The sequence below is a fragment of the Pristis pectinata genome, chromosome 33 (genome assembly GCF_009764475.1).
Source record: "Pristis pectinata isolate sPriPec2 chromosome 33, sPriPec2.1.pri, whole genome shotgun sequence".
Taxonomy (NCBI): domain Eukaryota; kingdom Metazoa; phylum Chordata; class Chondrichthyes; order Rhinopristiformes; family Pristidae; genus Pristis; species Pristis pectinata.
In genome coordinates this window covers 3,180,498-3,200,815 of record NC_067437.1, presented here as the reverse complement: position 1 = coordinate 3,200,815, position 20,318 = coordinate 3,180,498, and the positions used below count along the sequence as shown (strand labels likewise).

Genomic DNA, 20,318 nt, shown 5'->3' with positions numbered 1-20,318 from the left:
CATTTCCTTGCCCATTCTCCTAAACTATCTAGGTCTCTCTGCAACCTTCCTATCCCCTCAATACTTCCTACTCCTCCACCTATCTTGGTGTCATCCACAAACTTAGCCACGAAACTATTTATTCCATCATCCAAATCGTTAATGTATAAGGTAAAAAGGAGCGGTCCCAACACCGACCCCTGCGGCACACCACTAGTAACCGGTAGCCAACCAGAACGAGATCCTTTTATTTCCACTCTTTGCTTCCTGCCAACCAGCCAATGCTCCACCCATTCTGTTATCCTACCCGTAATTCCATGACCTCTCATCTTATTAATCAGTCTCTTGTGAGGCACCTTATCGAAGGCCTTTTGAAAGTCTAAATACACAACATCTACCGCCTCTCCCTTATCCACCCTACCTGTGATTTCTTCAAAAAACTCCAATAGTTTGGTCAGGCAGGATCTTCCCTTCACAAAACCCTGTTGGCTAGGACCTATCTTGCCTTGGGCCTTTAGGTATTCCATAACCCCATCCTTGAGGATAGATTCCAATAATTTTCCCACCACTGACATCAGACTAATAGGTCTGTAATTTCCTTTATGCTGCCTCCCACCTTTCTTATACAACGGAACTACATTTGCGACCCTCCAGTCCCCCGGAACCACACCGGAATCTATCGATTCCTGGAAAATTATCGCCAATGCCTCCGCTATCTCTAAAGCCACCTCCTTCAGAACCCAGGGATGCACCTCATCCGGTCCGGGCTCATATTGTTCACTACTCTGGGGTTTCTGCAATTTCTCTGCAAACTTGCTGCTCAGTATCTTTCCTGCTATTTCCTAGCCTATAGAATGGTCTCAGTGCTGTAATCACCCTTCCATTATTTATTAATTCTAAATATCTGGATTCTGTCCTTAATTGTTCCAAGACATCGTCTCTCCCTAGCTTTGCCATATTATTCTCAATCAACACTGCCACTCCCCCCTTTTTTCCTTCCTTACCTTACCTGAATGCCTTGTACCCAGGAAGATTGTAGAATCCTTGCCTATCATTTTTTACTGTCACCTGCTAATGCCATTACATTGTATTCCCATGTGATTAATTGCCCCTGTGTCTTGCTATCCCTGTTTAATGCTTTCCTTAGTGTCCTTACATAATTCCATCTTAAACCTTGTATTCTCTCTGTCTGGTCCTGCCTGAAAACATTCTATTTCCTCCCAATCTCTCCCAATCCTTGCACCTTTTTCTCCTATGTAGTGCTATCAACCTGTGCCCAACTCCTTGACAAATAAGTTAAAATCTCCTCCTACAGCACAAAGGACTTGCTGAGGAAATTGGTTTTCGTTCAGTCGTCTGACATGATACAGATCCCACCTCCCTGAGAAGTCCTCCCTTGTGCACCACCCATCTAACCACACATCTGTGTTAACTTCCTATTTCTGTGCTCATTGATATGCCAATCTGCATATTACTATCTGTTAAGGTCCTACTTAATCTTTTTCCTTAACTCCCTTAAAATCAGGAGCTCATCCCTTTTATGCCCTCTTCTCGTTACTACCATCGGGGAGGAGGTACAGGAGCCTGAAGACCCACACTGAGGGAAAAGCTGCTTCCCCTCAGCCTTCTGAATGGTCCACGAACCCATGATCCTTTTTTCTGCACTATTTATTTATTTTGTAACTTATAGTAATTTTTAGTCTTTGCACTGTACGGCTGCCACAAAACAACAAATATCACATCGTCGGTGATAGACCTGATTCTGATGTCATTGGTATTGGTTTATTATTGTCACTTGTACCGAGGTCCAGTGAAAAACTTGTCTTGCAAACCGCTCGTACAGGTCAATTCATTACACAGTGCATTTACATTGGGTTAGTACAGAGTGCATTGAGGTAGTACAGGTTTAAAAAAAACAATAACAGAGTGAAGTGTTACAGCTACAGGGAAGTGCATTGCAGGTAGATAATAAGGTGCAAGGTCACAGCAAGGTAGATTGTGAGGCCAAGAGTCCATCTCAACATATAAGGGAACTGTTCAATAGTCTTACCACAGTAGGATAGAAGCTGTCCTTGAGCCTGGTGGTATGCTCCCTCGGGCTCCTGTATCTTCTGTCTGATGGGAGAAGAGAGAATGACCTGGTTGGGTGGGGTCTTTGATTATGCTGGTTGCTTCACGTGACCATACACCATGAGTTCATATACACCCTGAACTCTGGCTATTCATGGAATGGAGGGATATAGACAATAAGCAGGCACATGGGATTAGATTAAAATGGCATCATGGACATGGTGGGGCAAAAGACCTGTTCCTGTGCTGTACTGTTCTATGTTCATCCTCCCTCTCTAGAATGTTTTGCCACCATTTGATGTCCTTAACCTCGGAACCAGGGGGGGGAGCTTTAATTCCTTGGTTGATTGTTTAAGTTGATGGTTATTAAGGTCATTGGTGCTCTGTTACCACAATTGTTAAACTCACTGAAGCTTGTTAGTGAGAAACCGAGTGATGAAATTTTAAGCATTTGCAACACAATATAAAAGTAAGAGAAGGGCTCACATAAAGTTGGGTGTTATCTTAAGTGTGTTGAAATTTAAAAGTGAGATTATTAAGCATCAGTTACATAGAACCATGTCCTGATCTTGTCTGTGGTACTGCGTTTAATTTTCGTAATCATATCTTGGATTGGTCTAGAATTGAGTGTGAGGATGTATGCATATTCAACAGAACAAATCTGGGATTTAAGAAGTTAAATTATGAGTACACTCTCCTTGTGTCCCATTCACTTTAGATGGCTAAGGGGAAACCTGAGGGGAATCAAAGTGTTTAAGTGTTCCAGAGATTCCATCTTTCCTTTGCTGGGGAATCTGGCACAAAGAGGTGGAATCTTAAGACTAGTAATTAACTATTTAGCAGTGAAATCAAAAAGCACTTCCCACACATTGAACAGCAGGAGGAGTTTCAGGGGCTTAATGGTCAACTCATTATCTTTCCAATGTCTTAGCCTAGTCCAGGAATTCTGGATGTAAATCCATACTGCCACTGCAGTTTCGAATGAGTACTGCACAGTTCAAAGTGGCACCTTTTTTGGGTGCGATGTTAATTTGAAGCTCCCCCTCCCCCAAAAAAACAAATATTCCCATGGCACAATTCAAAGAGTAGCTGTCCCCCTATTCTAGCCAACATTTATCCCTGAATGAGCACTGCTTATAGGTAAGTGACTTACATCAAAATATAAAAGTAATGTAATTCGTCTTGTTGCTATTGGACCTTCAAAACACTGGTGACTACATTTCATTGTAGTTCAGAAGGATCATTGAAACCTACTGGATACTGAAAGGCCTGGCTAGAGTGGACGTGGAGAGTCTAGGATCTGGGGACACAGCCTCAGAATAAAGGGAGGTCCCTTTAAAACTGAGACGAGGAGGAATTTCTTCATCCAGAGAGTGGTGAATCCGTGGAATTCATTGCCACAGAGGGTTGTGGAGGACAAGTCATTGTGTGTATTTAAGGCAGAGATTGATAGGTTCATGGTTGGTAAGGGGGTTAAGGGTTATGGGGAGAAGGCAGGACAATGGGGTTGGAAAAAAATCAGCTATGATTGAATGGCAGAGCAGACTTGATTAGCTAAATGGCCTAATTCTGCTCCTATGTCTTGTGGTCTAAAGGAGCAGGCTTTTCCTAATTGGGAGTTGGGGCTAACTTACTTGAGGTTATATGCTATTTTAGGTGTTGCTGCGAGACTACAAACTGCGGTCGTACACACTCAACGCCGTGAGTTTCCACTTCCTGCAGGAGCAGAAGGAAGATGTTCAACATTCGATTATCACAGACCTGCAGGTACCAAATGGCTGGACATCTTACTTTTGATCAATTAAAGACCTAATTCCTCAAAACGAATTTTAGACTACCTTTTGGGGGCAAGAAATCTCCCTGAATTGTTCCTCTAACATGGTTTCAATGGGTTAGTGTTGCCTTTCAGTGAACAACTTTTCAGTTTTCCAACATTTGTCCAAAATGTTTATACTCCTGAGAGTAATTATCCTTCCTGTGCGATCCACTTTTAAAACAAATTAGAAAGGTGATTAAAGAAGGGTGAGGAGGTGGGAGATCTTTAAGACAATCTCTCAAAGCCTATTACATTCTGACCTTAAGGTACTTTGAGTGGAGGAACACGTGCTGCCCTATTCCCAGTCATGTGAATACTTGGACTGAACATTTTGTTTTAAATTTCGATCACAGTTCAACTGTGGAGAAGCTATTGCAATAAATAAATCAGAGTCCTGCATAAAACATGCAGATGTATAGTAGCTCTTTCTAATCCTTTTTCTTTATTGATCTAAAAACCCAATTGAGTTTTTTATATATTGAATTTAATGTTAAGATAGTAGTATTTGCTTTTATTTGTAGTTTAATTATTTTTATTTGAAATATTTCTTGACTCAAAATGTGAATTTTGTGAAAAGTCTGTTTTCTGATCTGTGCACGGCAGGCAGCAGCTGTTTCATTTTGCTTTGCTGCTTCTGTTGTCTACACCTTTTATTCACTGTGAGGGCACTCCTTGTTCATCTCCCTGCCATCGTTCTGTTTGGTTTAGAATGGTAATGAACAAACACGAAGGCGATTGGCTGTTTACTGCCTGAAGGATGCCTACCTGCCCTTGCGCCTGATGGAGAAGTTGATGTGTGTCATTAACTACATGGAGATGGCAAGAGTAACAGGGGTCCCCCTCTCCTACCTCCTCTCTCGCGGGCAGCAAATCAAAGTAGTTTCTCAGCTGCTCCGACAGGTAAGAATCCATACTGATGCTCTTTAATTTAGCATTAGTTTAACTGCGATCATTAAAATAATATGGAACTTTAGATATAATGAGAATTTCTCCAATATTAACTCCAAGAATGTGAATGATCAATTTTTATAGCGGATGGGGGGAGTGAACGGTTTAACGTTGACAACTATTACTTTGGAAAAAGATGAAGCATTCTTATAACAAGTAGTTTAAAAACTAAATTTGAACTGCACAGGTGAATTAGCAATATTCTTGGGAGTCTGCACTTAAATCGGTATCTGCACTTAAGCTGGACTTCGACATCCTATTGCCTTGGTGTCCTCTAGATTGCACTTGATTGAGTTGGGTGCATTTTTGTCAGGTTGATAATTTAAGATGTGTTGTGGGAAGTTTTGGCTATCTGCCTGATGCTGAACCCAAGAGCCAAATATGTTCTGTTGCTGAGCAGTGGTAACCCTCAAGCAAATGTGTTCTATTGCTAAGCAATAGTAACTCTGGTTTGCAATAACAGGGGACTTGATTGGTTCCTCTCAACCCATTAGCAACCTTTGACATAGTTGGCCACACCAACAACTTTGCTTCTCCTCCAGCCAACGTGGCTGGTACTGTTCTCACTGATTCCATTTCTACCATCCAGTTATAGCTGGAGCAGCGTAATCCATAGGTAGATGTCAGGCTCCACGTGCACTGACAGCACCCCTGTCTTTTGCTACCACCTTCTTCAACCCCTCTAGTTTCTAAATTTGTCAGTGTTTATATAGAATCCAGTACTAGATGAGCAGAAACTTCCTACAACTCTTTGCCTCTGCTTGTCTAGTGTTTATCTGTGCCCCATATACGATTATTTGAATGGTTCTCTGTCCTACTTTCCCCTTTCCAGGTTTTGAAATGATCTTCTGCAGGCTATATCCTAACTTGCACAGTGCTATTCATCTGTCTTCATTCCACTTTGCTGACCTCCTTAAGCTCCTGGTCAGCAATGCTTCGATTTTAAAATCCTCATCACTGTATTTTCAAATGTCTTAACGGCCTTGCTCCTCCCTATCTATGTTACCTCCAACTTCATCATCTGCTGAGGTCTCGGCTCTCTAATTCTCCAGATTCAGATTAGTTCATTGTCATATACTTTATGCAACAAAATTTCTTGCTCACGTGAAGCTCAGAGTAAACAGTTCACATGGCAATAATAAATACTGTGACGAGCGCAAAACAGCAGAATGGTGCAAAGGTTGTAGTGTAATCTGAAGTAGTGCAAAAAGAAATGCCAAAGTGACGACACCAGCATTAATAACGGAGGTAGAATTAATAGTCTGGGAATGTGACAGCACCACCGAGAAGGGGATTGGTTCAGGAGTCTGACAGCAGTGGAGAAGAAGCTGTTCTTGAGTCTGGACATCTGGGCTTTCAAGCTCCTGTATCTTCTCCCAGAAGGTAGAAGAGAGAAAAGGAAGTGGCCAGGGTGGCAGGCATCCTGATGAAACTATTATCCTTCCCAAAGCAACGCACCATGCTCATCATCTCATTAAATTTCTACACCATGCCTTGTGTTGTCTATGCCCTAATCTCTGGAATTTCCTTCCTCTACCTTTCCCCCATCCTATCTCTCACTCCTTAAAACCTACATCTTTGACCAAACTTTTTGTCACTTTCCCTGGTGTTTCCCTGTGTCTCTCTATGTCAGAGTTTGTTCAGTTATTTCTGTTAACCATCTTGTAATGTTTTACTGGACTGAGGGATACACATGACATTTGTTGTGGTAGTGCTAAGGTGAAGTAAAACAAAATGATGATGTACTTGGGGCTCTGTATGCGGGATGCTCTACTATATAAGTGCAAAGGTAATGCATTCTCCTGTAAGCTCTCATTTATTATTTTGTTATATCAAGTAAAATAACAATTGTTATTTAAAAATATAATTTAGAAGGTAGTTCTGGAATTGTCGTAGTAGAGTGAGAGACTGCATTAATCATCTGTGTTGCTAGGCAATGAAGCATGACCTGGTGATGCCTGTGGTGAAAACAGAGGGTGGAGAGGACTACACTGGTGCTACTGTGATTGAACCAGTTAAAGGGTATGACTGTCTTGCTCCACTCCCTTCACTCTGAGCTGTTAATGGCACATGTTAGAATTGAAGATATTGTGCAGCTTTGTATGCATTCTTTCCCACAATTTCATCACTATTCCTCCTCCAGTCTTTCCCACTCACAAGCTTCAGCCTCTAAAATCTTTGCTTCACCTTGCTGCTGCTGTTTGATCTAATTTTATTACTGCTGTCTTCATTTAAAAACTTGGCAACTTTTTTTTTTATGACTGTTTATCATTTGTCTCCTCAGAGTGCTCATTCTTTCACTCCTTAATCATTTGGCTGTGGTGATAGAATGTTTTTCCCTTAGGGCTAAGAATTCCAAGTAAAATGTGACTCGGCAAATGTGTTTTCTGTGTAAATGCCGCCCAATAATCTTTTTATTGCTCCATTCATTCTATATAAAGAGAGAAAAATCTTATGTTAAATGGACACGTAATTTCACAGCATCTCAGTCACTAATTAATACTGATAGATAATCTCTGCCTCTATTCATAATTAAATGCTTTAAATTTTATTCTTGGGGACAGGTTATTGGAAGGAAGCCCTCAATTCCTGTCTGAAACACCTGCTGGAAATGATGATCAGGTTGATTGTTTTCCTTCAGTTTAGCTGGTATACCCTGCTGTACCATTTCCCAACTTCACAGGATCAAAGAGCTATACAGCATGGAAACAGGCCCTTCAGCCCAAGTTGTCTACGTGTCGGTCCCATATCCCTGCGTTTGGCCCACATCTTTTGTATCCATGCACCTGTCTAAATGTCTTTCAAAACATTGTTAATGTACCCGCCTCTACCACTTCCTCTGGCTGCTCGTTCTATATACCCACTGCCCTCTGTGTAAAAAGTTGCCCCTAGGTCTCTTTTAAATCTTTCCCTTCTCACCTTAAACCTCTCCCTCTAGTCTTAGACATCCACCAGACCCAGGCTCCTGAGGACGGGGGAATCGAGATGCTGGAACTTCTGCATTCTTTGTACTGAATTTTGAAGCTATGTATGCAGCCTGATGGACAGATGTGATTGTCTGAAATTATGTTGAGCCAAAATGATGACAGACACAAGATACTGTAGGTGATAGAACCTGGAGCAAAACAAAACTGCTGGAGGAACTTGGTGGATCAGGTGGATTCTGTGGAGAAGAGAGGGGTGGTCACCTTTTGGGTCATTGAGTTCTGATGCAGGATCGGGACCCAAAATGTCGACCATCCCTTTGCCTCCACAGATGCTGCCTGACCCACTCATTTCCTCTAGCAGTGTGTTTTTTTTTGATGATGGATATATACTGTTGGCATGTTATTCAACTGCATAATGTGACAGTACAAGGCATCTACAATGCAGAATCCATTTTATTTTTGCCATTTTTTTTCCCTCGTGAACCTACAGTCCCATCAAACCCAACAGCATCTCCTTTCAGTCGTTTTGCCCCCCCTTGTTCAGAATTCCATTTGTAGTCAGAACCCAATTACAGCAAAGGTCCTGGCAGATTTTCCTCTTGCTGGCCAAGGGACCTTCATGGTTTGTATGTCTAAGCTTTACTTTTATGTTGGCCATCTGAGCTATTGTAAACCATCATTGAAGCAGCATGAAAATCTCCAGGGAAGCCGAGCAAGCTGCTTTTCAGTTTTATTCTTTGCCTGTAGTGAGAGGGGGAAAGTTTGGTTTTTACACAGTAGTAGGTGCCTGCAGTGCGCTGCCAATGGAAATGGTAGAAGCAGATATGATAGTAACGTTTAAGAGGCATTTATTCAGACACACGAACATGGAGGAATATAGACCATGTGCAGGCAGATGGGATTAATTTGGATTGGCATCTTGGCACAGACATCGTGGGCCAAAGGGCCTGTTCCTGTTCCTGTGCTGTACTATTGTGTTCATCCTCTCTCTGCAAAATCTTTTGCTGATATTTGGTGATGTCCTTAACTCTGGTACCAAGGAGGCAACTTTGTTAACTCCTTGGCTGTTTGTTTAAGTCATTGGTTGTTAAGCTCATTGTTGCTCTGTTACCCACAACTGTTAAACCCTCTGATGCTTGTTGGTGAGAAACAGAGTGATGAAATTTAGGCATTGGCAACACGATATAAAAGTAAGGCGAGGGCTCAGATAATGTTGGGTATTATCTTAAGGGTGTTGAAATTTAAAAGGTGAGAATGTTAAGCATCAGTTGTATTGGACCATATCCTAATCTCATCTGTGGTACTGTGTTCAGTCTTCATTATCATATCTTGGATTGGTTTAGAAGTGAGGGTGGGGGTGTAGGTAGATTGAACAGTACGCGTCTGGGATTTAAGAAGTTATGAAGACACCCTCCATGTGTTCTCTTCAATTCCTGTCTTATTCCTGTGCTGTACTGTTCTATGTCTGGCCTTCACAAGACTATATTATGGGATACAAAACAACATCTCCCCTGTCTCCTGCAGTCTTTTATATTTTTTATTTAATCATGCTTTTCTTCTGCAGTTATTATGATGTTCCCATTGCTACTCTGGATTTTTCCTCCCTGTACCCATCTATAATGATGGCACATAACCTGTGTTACACCACTTTGCTGAAGCCAGGTGCTGTGGAGAAATACAAGTGAGTTACATAAGAAATATGATATGAAGAAATGTGATAAATATTATAAGAATATAAAAATAATATTTGATATGAAACAGAAACTGTTACAAAGATGGCTTCTTGCATGTTACCTCGTGTGATCATTTGGTTGGTTTGCAGACGTGGCTGGGCCAGATGTAAATTTCTGCTGAACTGTCCAGTCTGTTCACCCAACCCCCTCGCGTGCCTTTTGCTGTTTCTTCCCATCCTTGCTGAGAGTGCTGATTCCAGAGCTCCATTCGAACAGCCATTCACCATCCTCCACGTGAGGGCCTAATCAATTACAAGAGATTGACAACTCTGGTCATGGCTTATTTGATACAAACAAAACAATATCAGCAACGGGGTAACCTGATAGTTTATATTTGTTCTTCCTTGATCCAAAGTTGCTGCAGTCAGTTGTTGGGACCCTTTGACTTTCCTGAAACTGGCTAACTTGGCAAAGAAGATATCTAAGTAGATGTTTGAACTGTATTTTTCAGCTGCAGAGCACACTGAGCCATTGGGGAACTGCATAGTAAATTTGCTTTGCTAAATCCCCCAATCCCAAAGACACAAACACTGTGAGGCATTGAGTCCCATGTAGTGGTAAGAATACAATACTGGAATAATAACTAAGTGATGCATTTTAGGTTTGTCTTTCTTTAATGGAAGATTTCTTTGAATGTGTTCTGATTTTTTTCTTTCTCCTCTTCCACTTTTCCCTCCCTTCAAGTTTTTCTTCAGACCAATTCATTAAGACTCCAACAGGGGATCACTTTGTCAAGGCATCAGTGAGGAAGGGTCTGCTTCCAGAAATACTGGAAAACCTTCTGTCTGCAAGAAAAAAGTGAGTACAACAGGGTTGGATTTATGAAAAAATACCTAACTTTTTGTAATGCATAAAAATGGACATCTTGGAATCATAAGTGAAGGAAATGTAGTCGAATCTGCCCACAGTCAGCATGATGAAATCTTCATTTTGGAGGGTTGTCAAATGAAGGCTGAAGCGAGTTGTTTTTATATGCGACAAACAATCTGCTCGAGGAACTCAGTGGGTCGAGCAGCATCTGTGGGGGCAAAGGAATTGTCAACATCTCTGCTTGAAACTGCTTCAGACCTGAAACATCAACAGTTCCTTTACAGATACTGCTGACCTGCTGAGTTCCTCCAGCAGATTGTTTGTTGCTCCAGATTCCAGCATCTGCAGTCTTGTATGTCTGTTTTTTTTATATGGGTTCATCTATTTGATTTATGAGGTAAGAGGATTTCTTAAGAAGAGAGATGGAGTAGAGTGGGCCTATATTCTATGCTCTATAAGATGGAGAGGAGATCTTATTGAAATCTATAATCTTAAAAGTCTGGATAAGGTTCTGAGAGCCTGGTTTTCTCAGGCTGTAAAGTCCAGAACTTGGGATCGTAGTCTCGGAATAAGAGTTAGGCCAGTTAGGACTATAATGAGCACTCCCTTTAAGAGGGGTTTGAATCTTATGAATTCATTACCACACATAGGTTTTTGGGTGTTAGAGAAATGGATTGAGATAGATTAGCCTGACTGGTGGAGCAAGTAAAAGGCCATATGGTCTGTTGTTTGTTTTGTGTGGTGGGAGTCAGCTTTGCCTGAAAGAGGTTCGCCTGAAAGATAAAAAATGCAAGGTTAAAAGGAAAGAGACAAAGAGTGAGGCTAATTTGTTACCTCTTAAACAAGCATAAAGGGCTTGACATCCTCCCCCTGTGTTGTAAGGGTTTGTTGCTTTAGTGTGTAGTCAGATTAATGTATTGCAAATGAAAAAAAAATGCTATGAAAAAATACAGGGGAATGCAATTAGAGTCCAATAAAAGAAATTCTCAAGACTGTTTACTTAGTCTCCGTGATGCTCGTCTTTCTTGTTATCTAGTTGATAAAAATGCCAACTCTGCGGCCTGTAGGAGTAAATCAACATAATCTCCCTTGGATTTTATTTATATTATTATTCCCTTTTTGGAGGGGCTAATATTCTAATCAAAGTATTAACAATATTCTTGTTATGTAACAGATTCGTTGTACATTAAATCTGTACTCTGTGATTATCGAGTCATTAGAAATAGTTTCTCTTTATTTATTCAAGCAAAACTCATCTTAAACATTTCTACCAAATCTTCTCTCAGACTTCTGTGCTGTAGGGTGTACATTCACAGCTTACCTTGTCTTTCCATAATGTTATCCCTCCTCCCTGAAAAATCCTTCCTCATCTCTTCCCTTTCCAAAGAGTGTTGCCTAACCAGTCAGGGTAATGTATGTTTGGAATGGATGGTCTTCTGGTTTGACGAAACAACTAAGACTCTTAAGGAAGCAACTAGGCCGAAGACAGTGACACAGATCATCAGTACTTTTTGGTGTACTTATGGTTAGATCCTTGCTTATTAAGACTGGCGTGGTAAAATAACCAATGGCTGTTCGGGGATTGGTGCCCATTTTAAGTCATGACTGAACATAATTTGGCTCGTATTGGTGGTGGAGGGAAAAGGAAGTGAAACAGTCTGTGATTCTTGGTACTGATGGGGGTGGGGTAGTTGTTGTGATAGAAATGAAAATTTTTTTCACTGATTATTTGGCCTCAATTTTTCTCAAGTTAATCTGTGGAACAAATCTTCCTCTAAAATGCCTTATCTTGGAATAACGACCCTCTACCTTTTCCTGACCCTTTTCGCAGGGTCGAAATGTCTAACAGTAGAGGATGTACATTTCAGGTGAGAGGGGGGTAACTTCAAAGGAGATGTACAGGGCAAGTTTTATTTTACATTGAGAGTGGTGAGTGCCTGGAATGTGCTGCCTGGAGTGGTAGTGGAGGCAAATTTGATAAAGGCATTTAAGAGACTGTTGGGTATGGGCATTGTGTAAGCAGAAGGGATTAGTTTAGTTAGGTGTCTAATTAGTCCTGTTCCTGTGCTGTACTGTCCTATGGAAGGTTTGATCTTTTGATTTTCCATGTCTCTTGCTGGCTCTTTGGGTGAGGTACCCAATTAATGCTGAATGTGTTGGAGACGTGACTTGTGGGTGCACTTCACATCATTCTTCTAATAAGTGACATTTTCAGTTTTCTGACCTGGGATTAGATTCAAGCAAGCCATTGTAATAGAAAGGGTGTGCAGTATGCTTTTTGTGACATTAGTCCTATCAAAGTAAAGTTTTGTGCTTTTACCTGTCTTTTCACCACCTTGTCATTCCATAGGGCAAAGGCAGAACTGAAGAAAGAGACAGACCCATTCAAACAGAAGGTGCTTGATGGTCGCCAACTAGCACTGAAAGTGAGTGCAAATTCAGTGTATGGTTTCACTGGAGCACAAGTTGGCAAGCTACCTTGCCTGGAAATATCACAGGTAAGTTTTGGCATTTACTACTACCTCCACAAGTTTGTCTCTATGACTTTGCAAAATAAACTTCAAAGGTGAGTAGTTTTAACTTGTACACCAGGCACAATGTTATTTCTACAAGCTGTTTGATTCAGAGAGGACTTGGTCTTCATGTTTTACTTGAAATGTTCCAGACAGTTGCAAGTTAATTCAGGTGTAAGAATTCATCAGTGAACCCTTTGTTCAATTGAGACTTTTGTAACACAGTTATAGACCAGGACCAGTAAGTCAGGAAGGATCTGCCCTAGCAAGTTATGCCATTGAATTTAGTTAATTTTGACAAGTTATGGTAAATACGGGAAGATTTGAGTTGGAAGACTGTTGGACTGACATCAAAGTGCAGTTGGTTTTCCAAAGAGTACTACGGAAAAGGGATTTTGTACGTAACTCATTTTTTCCGATACAAAATAAACTTTATTCAAAATAAGAAAAAAAATGTACAAGAAAAAAAGTGCAAAAGCTTTACATTCATGGGCAATGCATTCAGTAGTGTTAACTTGCTTTATAAAATCCTTAGCACTGTTACCACATGTGGCTCCCTGGGTTGATACACCAATACAACATTTACAATATTTAAGGGGCTTCCCCACCCAACCCAGCCCCTCCATGTCCAGTAGTGGAAGAACACTACACTGTGGTCCTTCCCCACTGAGCCCTTGCATTGGCTGCACTGAGCTTTAGTGCATCCCTCAGCACGTACTCCTGCAGCCTGGACTGTGCCAGTCAGCAGTATTCCCCTATGGACATCTCAGTGCTGGGAGACCAAGTTTCAGGCAGACCAAAGGGCGTCTTTTACCGAATTGATAATCTTCCAGCAGCAATTGATGTCTGTCTCTGTGTGTGTCCCTGGGAACAATTCGTAGATCAGAGAGTCCTCTGTTACGCAGCTGCTCGGGATGAACCGTGACAAGGACCCTTGTATCTTTCTCCACACCCCCTTCGCAAACCCACAGCCCGCAAAGAGGTGGGATGACAGTTTCGTCCGCAGTGCAGTTATCCTGGGGGCAATGTGTGTTGGGAGTGGTGTTCCGACTGTGCAGGAAGCATCTGACTGGGAGGGCCCCTCTCGCTGCCAGCCAAGTGAGGTCTTGGTGCTTGTTGGTGACTTCTGGCGATGAGGCATTCTGCCAGATGGTCTGGATGGTCTGGACAGTCTGCTCAGAGAACCACCCCACAGTATCCATCGAGTCCTTCTCCTGCAGTGTCTGCAGGACGTTCCACGCTGACCACTGCCTGAGGGACTTGTGGTCAAAGGTTCTTGAAGAACTTCTCCACAAAGGACAGGTAGCGCGGCAACGTCCAGCTGACTGGGACGTTGCGCGGCAACGGGGCCAGGCCCATCCTTCGCAACACCGGGGACAGGTAGAACCTCAGCACGTAGTGACACTTGGTGCCCATGTACTTTGATTCCACACACAGCCTGATGCAGCCACACACGAAAGTGGTCATCGTAAAAGGGATTTTGTACACAACTCATCTTGCCAGCCTTCTGATTCCAGTGAAGAACTGGTTGACGCAATCCTCTCATTTGTAACTTGGTTGCCTCAAAGATGAACTGCCACATCCTGGTAAGGATGGGGTAAACTGGGACATCATGTCGTCATTGCTGATGGCATGAGGGTGGATGAAAGGAATAATGAAGTGCTGATGCTGAAATGGGTTATATATCTCATACTGCGGAGTGGCTGGTGATTGAGCCAGGATTCCCTGTGGCAAGTAGTTCTTAATTGTAATCTTGCAGAGGTATTGGAGGGAGAGCTGCTGATGTGGGGCAGTAAACAATAAAAGGCCTAGCCTTGCAAAGCCTCACCTCATTTGGTCATGGAATAGCATTGTCTGAACTGTGAAACCATTTTTCCAGTCTCTTTCTCTTGACTTGAATGATGTACAGCATCAGGGAGCAGGAGAAGAAAGAGGAATAAGCCTGGAAATGTTGTACTTCAACATTGCACATAAAGTAATTGTGAAAGAGAGCCAAAATAATATCATGGTAGTTTTCTTCCAGGAATTTTTCTTCTTGGCAGATGAGTAAAATCTAAAAGTGCAAAAAGGGAAGCAGTTGCTTTATTGATACTGTAGCAGTGATACGAACAATCTTGCAACATTCATGTCTTGGGTAGCTGCTTCTCACTGAATATAGATCATAGAATGCCAAGATTTTTAAATGGCTATAATATATTATCTATGTAATGGAGAGGATTGTTGTGATTGGTCAATGTAAACTTCCAAAAAGCCACATTACAGACTGTTGTCTTGATTGAAACCCATGGGATTTAAAGGGGCAGTAGTGGCATAGATAGAAATTAGGCTAGCAGGCATCAGGAGCACTGAATGGTTTCTCTTGGATTGGAAGGTAGCGGGAGACCACAGTCAATGTGGATCGGTAATAACATCTTCTCACTGACAGTCAACACAGGCACACCTCAAGGATGCGTGTTTAGCCCACTGCTCTACTCTCTCTACGCTCATGACTGCGTGGCTGGGCACAGCTCAAACACCATCTATAAATTCACCAATGACACCACTGTTGTTGGCAGAATCTCAGATGGCGACGAGGAGGCGTACAGGACTGAGATAAGCTGGTTGAGTGGTGTTGCAACAACAACCTCGTACTCAGTGTTAGCAAGACCAAAGAACTGATTGTGGACTTCAGGAAGGGGAAGTCGGGAGAACACACATCAGTCCTCATTGAGGGGTCAGCGGTGGAAAGGGTGAGCAGCTTCAAGTTCCTGGGTGTCAACATCTCGGAGGATCTATCCTGGGCCCAACACATGGATGCAATCACGAAGAAGACACGCTCGTGGCTGTACTTCATTAGGAATTTGAGGAGATTTGGTGTGTCAAATCAGAAGGAGAACCTTCTGACTGGTTGCATCACAGCCTGGTATGGAGGCTCTAATGCAGAGGATTACAAGAGGCTGCAGAGGATTACAAGAGGCTGCAGAGGGTTGTAGACTCAGCCGGCTCCATCACAGGTGTGACCCTCCCCACCATCAAGGACATCTTCAAGAGGCAGTGCCTCAAGAAGGTGGCATCTGTCACGAAGGACCCTCACCATCTGGGACATGCCCTCTTCTCGTTACCACCATTGGGGAGGAGGTACAGGAGCCTGAAGACCCACACTCAACGATTCAGAAACACCTTCTTCCCCTCCGCCATCAGATTTCTGAAGGGTCCATGAACACTATCGTTATTCCTTTTTTTGCATTATTTATTTATTTTCGTAATTTATAGTAATTTGCACTGTACTGCTGCCACAAAAAAACAAATGTCACGTCATCTACGTCAGTGACAATAAATCTGATTCTGATTCATAAAGTGGTGTTCCCCAGGAGCTAGTTATATGGACCACTGTTTTTCTTAATATATATTAATGATTTAAACATAGTGCAGTTTCCAAATCTGCAGACAACACCAAAATGTGAGAAGGATAGAGGATTTAAATTGGTGGGAATGATTGGACACTAGGCAGGTGAAATTTAATACTGAGAAGTGTAAAATATTACATTCTGGTAGGAAGAATGAGGAGAGGCAATATATATTAGATTTAGGTTAGAAATATATTAATTTTATTGCTTTTACCTTCTACCTCTGTACTGATGTGATGAAATGATCTGTATGGATGGCATGCAAAACAAAGTTTTTCACTGTGCCTCGATACATGTGACAATAAACCAATTAGAGAACATTGTGCTAAAAGGGGTTTGAGAATGCAGAGATCTGTGGGTAACTAAATTGTTGGAATTGGCATGTTGAGAAAGTAGTTATAAAGCTGGAGAGGATACTGAGCTTTATAAACGAAGGTATAGAATGCAAGGAAAAAGAAGTTACAATGAACCTTCACAAAATGTTGGTTTGGCCACAGCTGGAGTATTGCATTCAATTCTGGATGCTGCACTTCAGGAAAAATATTAAGGCCTTTATAGAGGGCGCAGAAGAGATTTACTTGAATGAGTCAAAGGAGCACTGACTGTGAATAGAATGAAGAAGTTGGGCTTCTCCCCGGAAGCGTATGGGCTTGCGAGGTGATCTAATGGAGTTGTTTAAAATCATAACAGCTGAGGGACCAAACATAACATTTGGAAACTTTCAAACAGAGTGTGGTTTGAATCTGGAGTACACTTTGGAGGGAGTGGTAAAGTGGATTCGATCATGGTATTCAAAAAGGAACTGGATAAATAGTTGAAGCTATTTGCAGAACTATGGAAGGTGGGTGGAAGAGTGGGACGAGTTGGATCACTCTTGGATAGAATTGGCATGGACTCTGTGCCAAATGCCTTCCTTCCATACTCTAATCTTTGTGATTCTTTGGCTGTGTATATGAGCATTAAAATTTGTTTTTGCACATATGGAGAAGACAGTTGTTTTCTGATGACTCTGTTGCTAAGTTTTTTTTGGGGGGGGACATCAAAGAGGTTGTGGTTAAATTGTTCAACAGGATAAGATGTTGTATATCAGCGGCAAATTTGCTCACCCTCTGAACATGTCTCAGATAGTCCGCTAATCTCAGGTGGAGCAATGTCAATCCAAGAACAAAAGAAGGCCATGATTACTAAAATGGTACTGAAGTAAGGAATTTCAGTCAAATGAAGAAAGAATTAAGTAAATGCATTTATATAACATGTTTAAGTAAAAGGTTGCTGAAACTCTACAGGCCTGTAATCAAACAAATTTAACATTGCTTTTAGGACAGTGGACCAGAGGACCAAGATGTAAATTTTTTAAAAAGAAAAAGTTTGAGAAGAACAGTGGGGACCAGCAGATGTGTGGAGGCAGGGCAGAGTTGGAGGACATTAGAGGTGAAAATAGGCTTTTCTTGGTGATGGGACCAATATATGGTTGGTTTTGGTGGCCAGGGAGCTGTGATTGATTTTCTTGGGAGCAGAGAGGTTTGGGTTGAGATTTAACAGGTGTGAATGGGGGAGGTGGGGAGGAAGACACAGTTTCTGGACCAGAAACCAATCAGATTATTTGTAATGGAACTGGAAGAGTGAGAAGAAGAGGAAAAAAATCCTCCAAGTTACTGTGATGTGATCTAGAAGTGAAATTGGAATGAAAGTAACTTTTAAAATGTAATTGGATAATTATATGAAAGGAAGGAGTTGAAGGTACACGGAGAACCAGTGATGACAGCGACTAAATAGAACTCTTGAAAGGATCTGGCAAAGGTTTAATGGATGAATGACCGGCACTCTACTTGGCTCAATATTGAGGTAATCAATGTTTTGCCTACCTTGCTATTGTGGGGAGGAATTGAGGTGTGCTTGGGTATAGGATTAAAACTTGACCTAATCACAAGCAACCTGAGCCTGGGAGCTTGTAGCTTTTTGTTTTCCATACCTGATCCAGAAGCATTTGCAGGAAGTAGCACTCAGACAGTAACACTGATTCAGATGGTGTACATGCACAATGAAGGCCCTCCCTGTGCGGTAAAGTCCCTTGCCCAACTCCCATGGGCAGATGTCACCATCTGATCATGGCAGCAGGACTACCTTACAACAGGGTCACAGGACAGTTAATGCTGCTTCATTCCAGTTTCATGGACACGGGTTCAATCCTGACCTTGGGTGCTTGTCTTTGTGGAGTTTGCAAGCTGTCTTGATGACTTTATGGGTTTCCTCCCATGCCCAGATGACATACTGTAGGGTAAGTAGCAACTGTAGATTATACCTTGGTGTGGGTAAGTGGCAAAAGAATAAAGGTGGGAATCAATGGCAGAGACCAAGTTGCATTTCTATAAGGAAATAGAGGATGAATGCATTGATCTGTTTGGGAGCTAACGTGAACTTAATGGGCCAAATGGCCACCTGCATTGTAATATTTAAGTAACTTTTGCCTACAAATCACCCTCATCTTGGATCAAGTCCCTCATCCCCTTGCTGGCCAAGTGTCTAACACAGCTGCGTGACACCAAGCCAAATAGGAGCCAACCCAACTGTTTCAATGGGATATGTATTCCAAAATGTAGTCTGGTCTTGTTGGGCTTGGGTCGGGAGCTAGGATGGAAGGAGGGGGCTCCAATTATATGTAGAAATGCTATGTCAAATTTCTACCACCTTAGTTTTAGCTCTCCATTCTTGTTTGCTGTAGGTGGACATTTTCCATCTTGGACTAATAATGTCGCAGCAGTCCAGGCACCAGCTATTGTACTGTGCAGAGTCCTGCAAAAGGATAATGGACAATGTTATCAGAACATTGTAAATTGTGCAAGAGATTTTTTTATAAATATCTCACTGCAAGATTCTGATAAGTGACAAGCTCGCTCTGAGCTGAAAAATCAATTGATTTTCATCTTTGCACAGGATAACCATGACAAGCACAAGTGATTTTGTTTACATTATGTTCTTCATAATATCTGGAAATCTAGTAATTTTTTAATGTAAATAGAGGCAAAAACAGTACAGAAAAAATCTGTACTTATATATTTAAACTAACCACTAAAGGTGTGGCTGCAATAGGTATGAAATACAGGCACAAATGCAGGGTATCCTCTTCAGCATGAGGTTAGCATAACTTACCACATGGCTGTGGTTTACTTTGCTATAAGATTCTTGTCGATCTGTGGGCTAGGAACTGTTGAAACATCGCAACGCTTGAATGTCACAACTCAAGAATTTAACTCTTCAGTGATGAATCATCGCCACGTTGAATGAAATGCAGCTCTTTGCTACCATTTGTTCAGTTAAGTACCTAACTCGATTATACAGTCAGGTTAGACTCCCACTTGAATGGGTGTTTTGAAAAGCAGCAAATATCTGGAACTTTTGCTAGTGAAGTAGACTAGCCAAATCTTGCCCAAAGGGTCTTAAATGAGTTTATCAGAGAAATTGGCCAGATCTGGTTTTCTTGTACAAGTCCTTAGAAATTTCTCACCAATCCCAAATTCCTCTTTGGATGCATGGCCAATCCTGGCTTTTCGTTTGCTTGCCTCGGATCGAGGGGTTGAAAGGTTGGTGTCATTATTGATTCTTTTACCAGTGGACTTATCTTCGAGGTCAGCTGAGTTATTGCGCTGCACGAAAAAGATAAAATTGTACATCATCCCCAATTTAACTTTTTAATACTTTGGGACACAAAAGGGAGGTTTATATTAAAATTAACCCCCCCCCCCCCCCAACAGTAGTATCTAAATTATCTTAACTTTAACCATCTAACATGACTTGAAGTTGTAAATTGGGTTCCTTTTCATCCATATGAGCTAACTAATGGATTTCCACAGGGATCAGTTCTTGGTCTCCAATTCACTGTTTACATTAATGACCTGGAGGAAGGAACAATATACAAGGTTTCCAGATTTGCCAATGATGCAAAAATGGGTGGAGGGGCATGTTGTGATAAGGATTTTGCACGAGATATAGATTGAGTGGGCAAAAGACTGGCAAATGGGAGTTTAATGTGGGGAAGTGTGAGGTCAGGCGCTTTGGTAACAGAACTTAAAAGGCAGATCATCTCAATGGAGAGAGAGACTACAAGTGAGTGAAGTTCAGCGGGATCCAGGTGTTCT

The 20,318-nt window shown here is 41.8% G+C and overlaps 1 protein-coding gene across 2 annotated transcripts in view; it reads left to right on the top strand.

Annotated features, from left to right (window-relative positions):
- pold1 (polymerase (DNA directed), delta 1, catalytic subunit) overlaps positions 1-20,318 on the top strand; it is a 145,968-nt gene that overhangs the window by 54,885 nt on the left and 70,765 nt on the right. For both annotated transcript variants that reach the window (XM_052043016.1, XM_052043015.1), the window contains exons 12-17: positions 3,706-3,816; positions 4,574-4,765; positions 6,747-6,835; positions 9,305-9,421; positions 10,158-10,271; positions 12,634-12,781. In XM_052043016.1, coding sequence (XP_051898976.1) covers positions 3,706-3,816; positions 4,574-4,765; positions 6,747-6,835; positions 9,305-9,421; positions 10,158-10,271; positions 12,634-12,781 — 771 coding nt within the window. The remainder of the gene's footprint in view (positions 1-3,705; positions 3,817-4,573; positions 4,766-6,746; positions 6,836-9,304; positions 9,422-10,157; positions 10,272-12,633; positions 12,782-20,318) is intronic.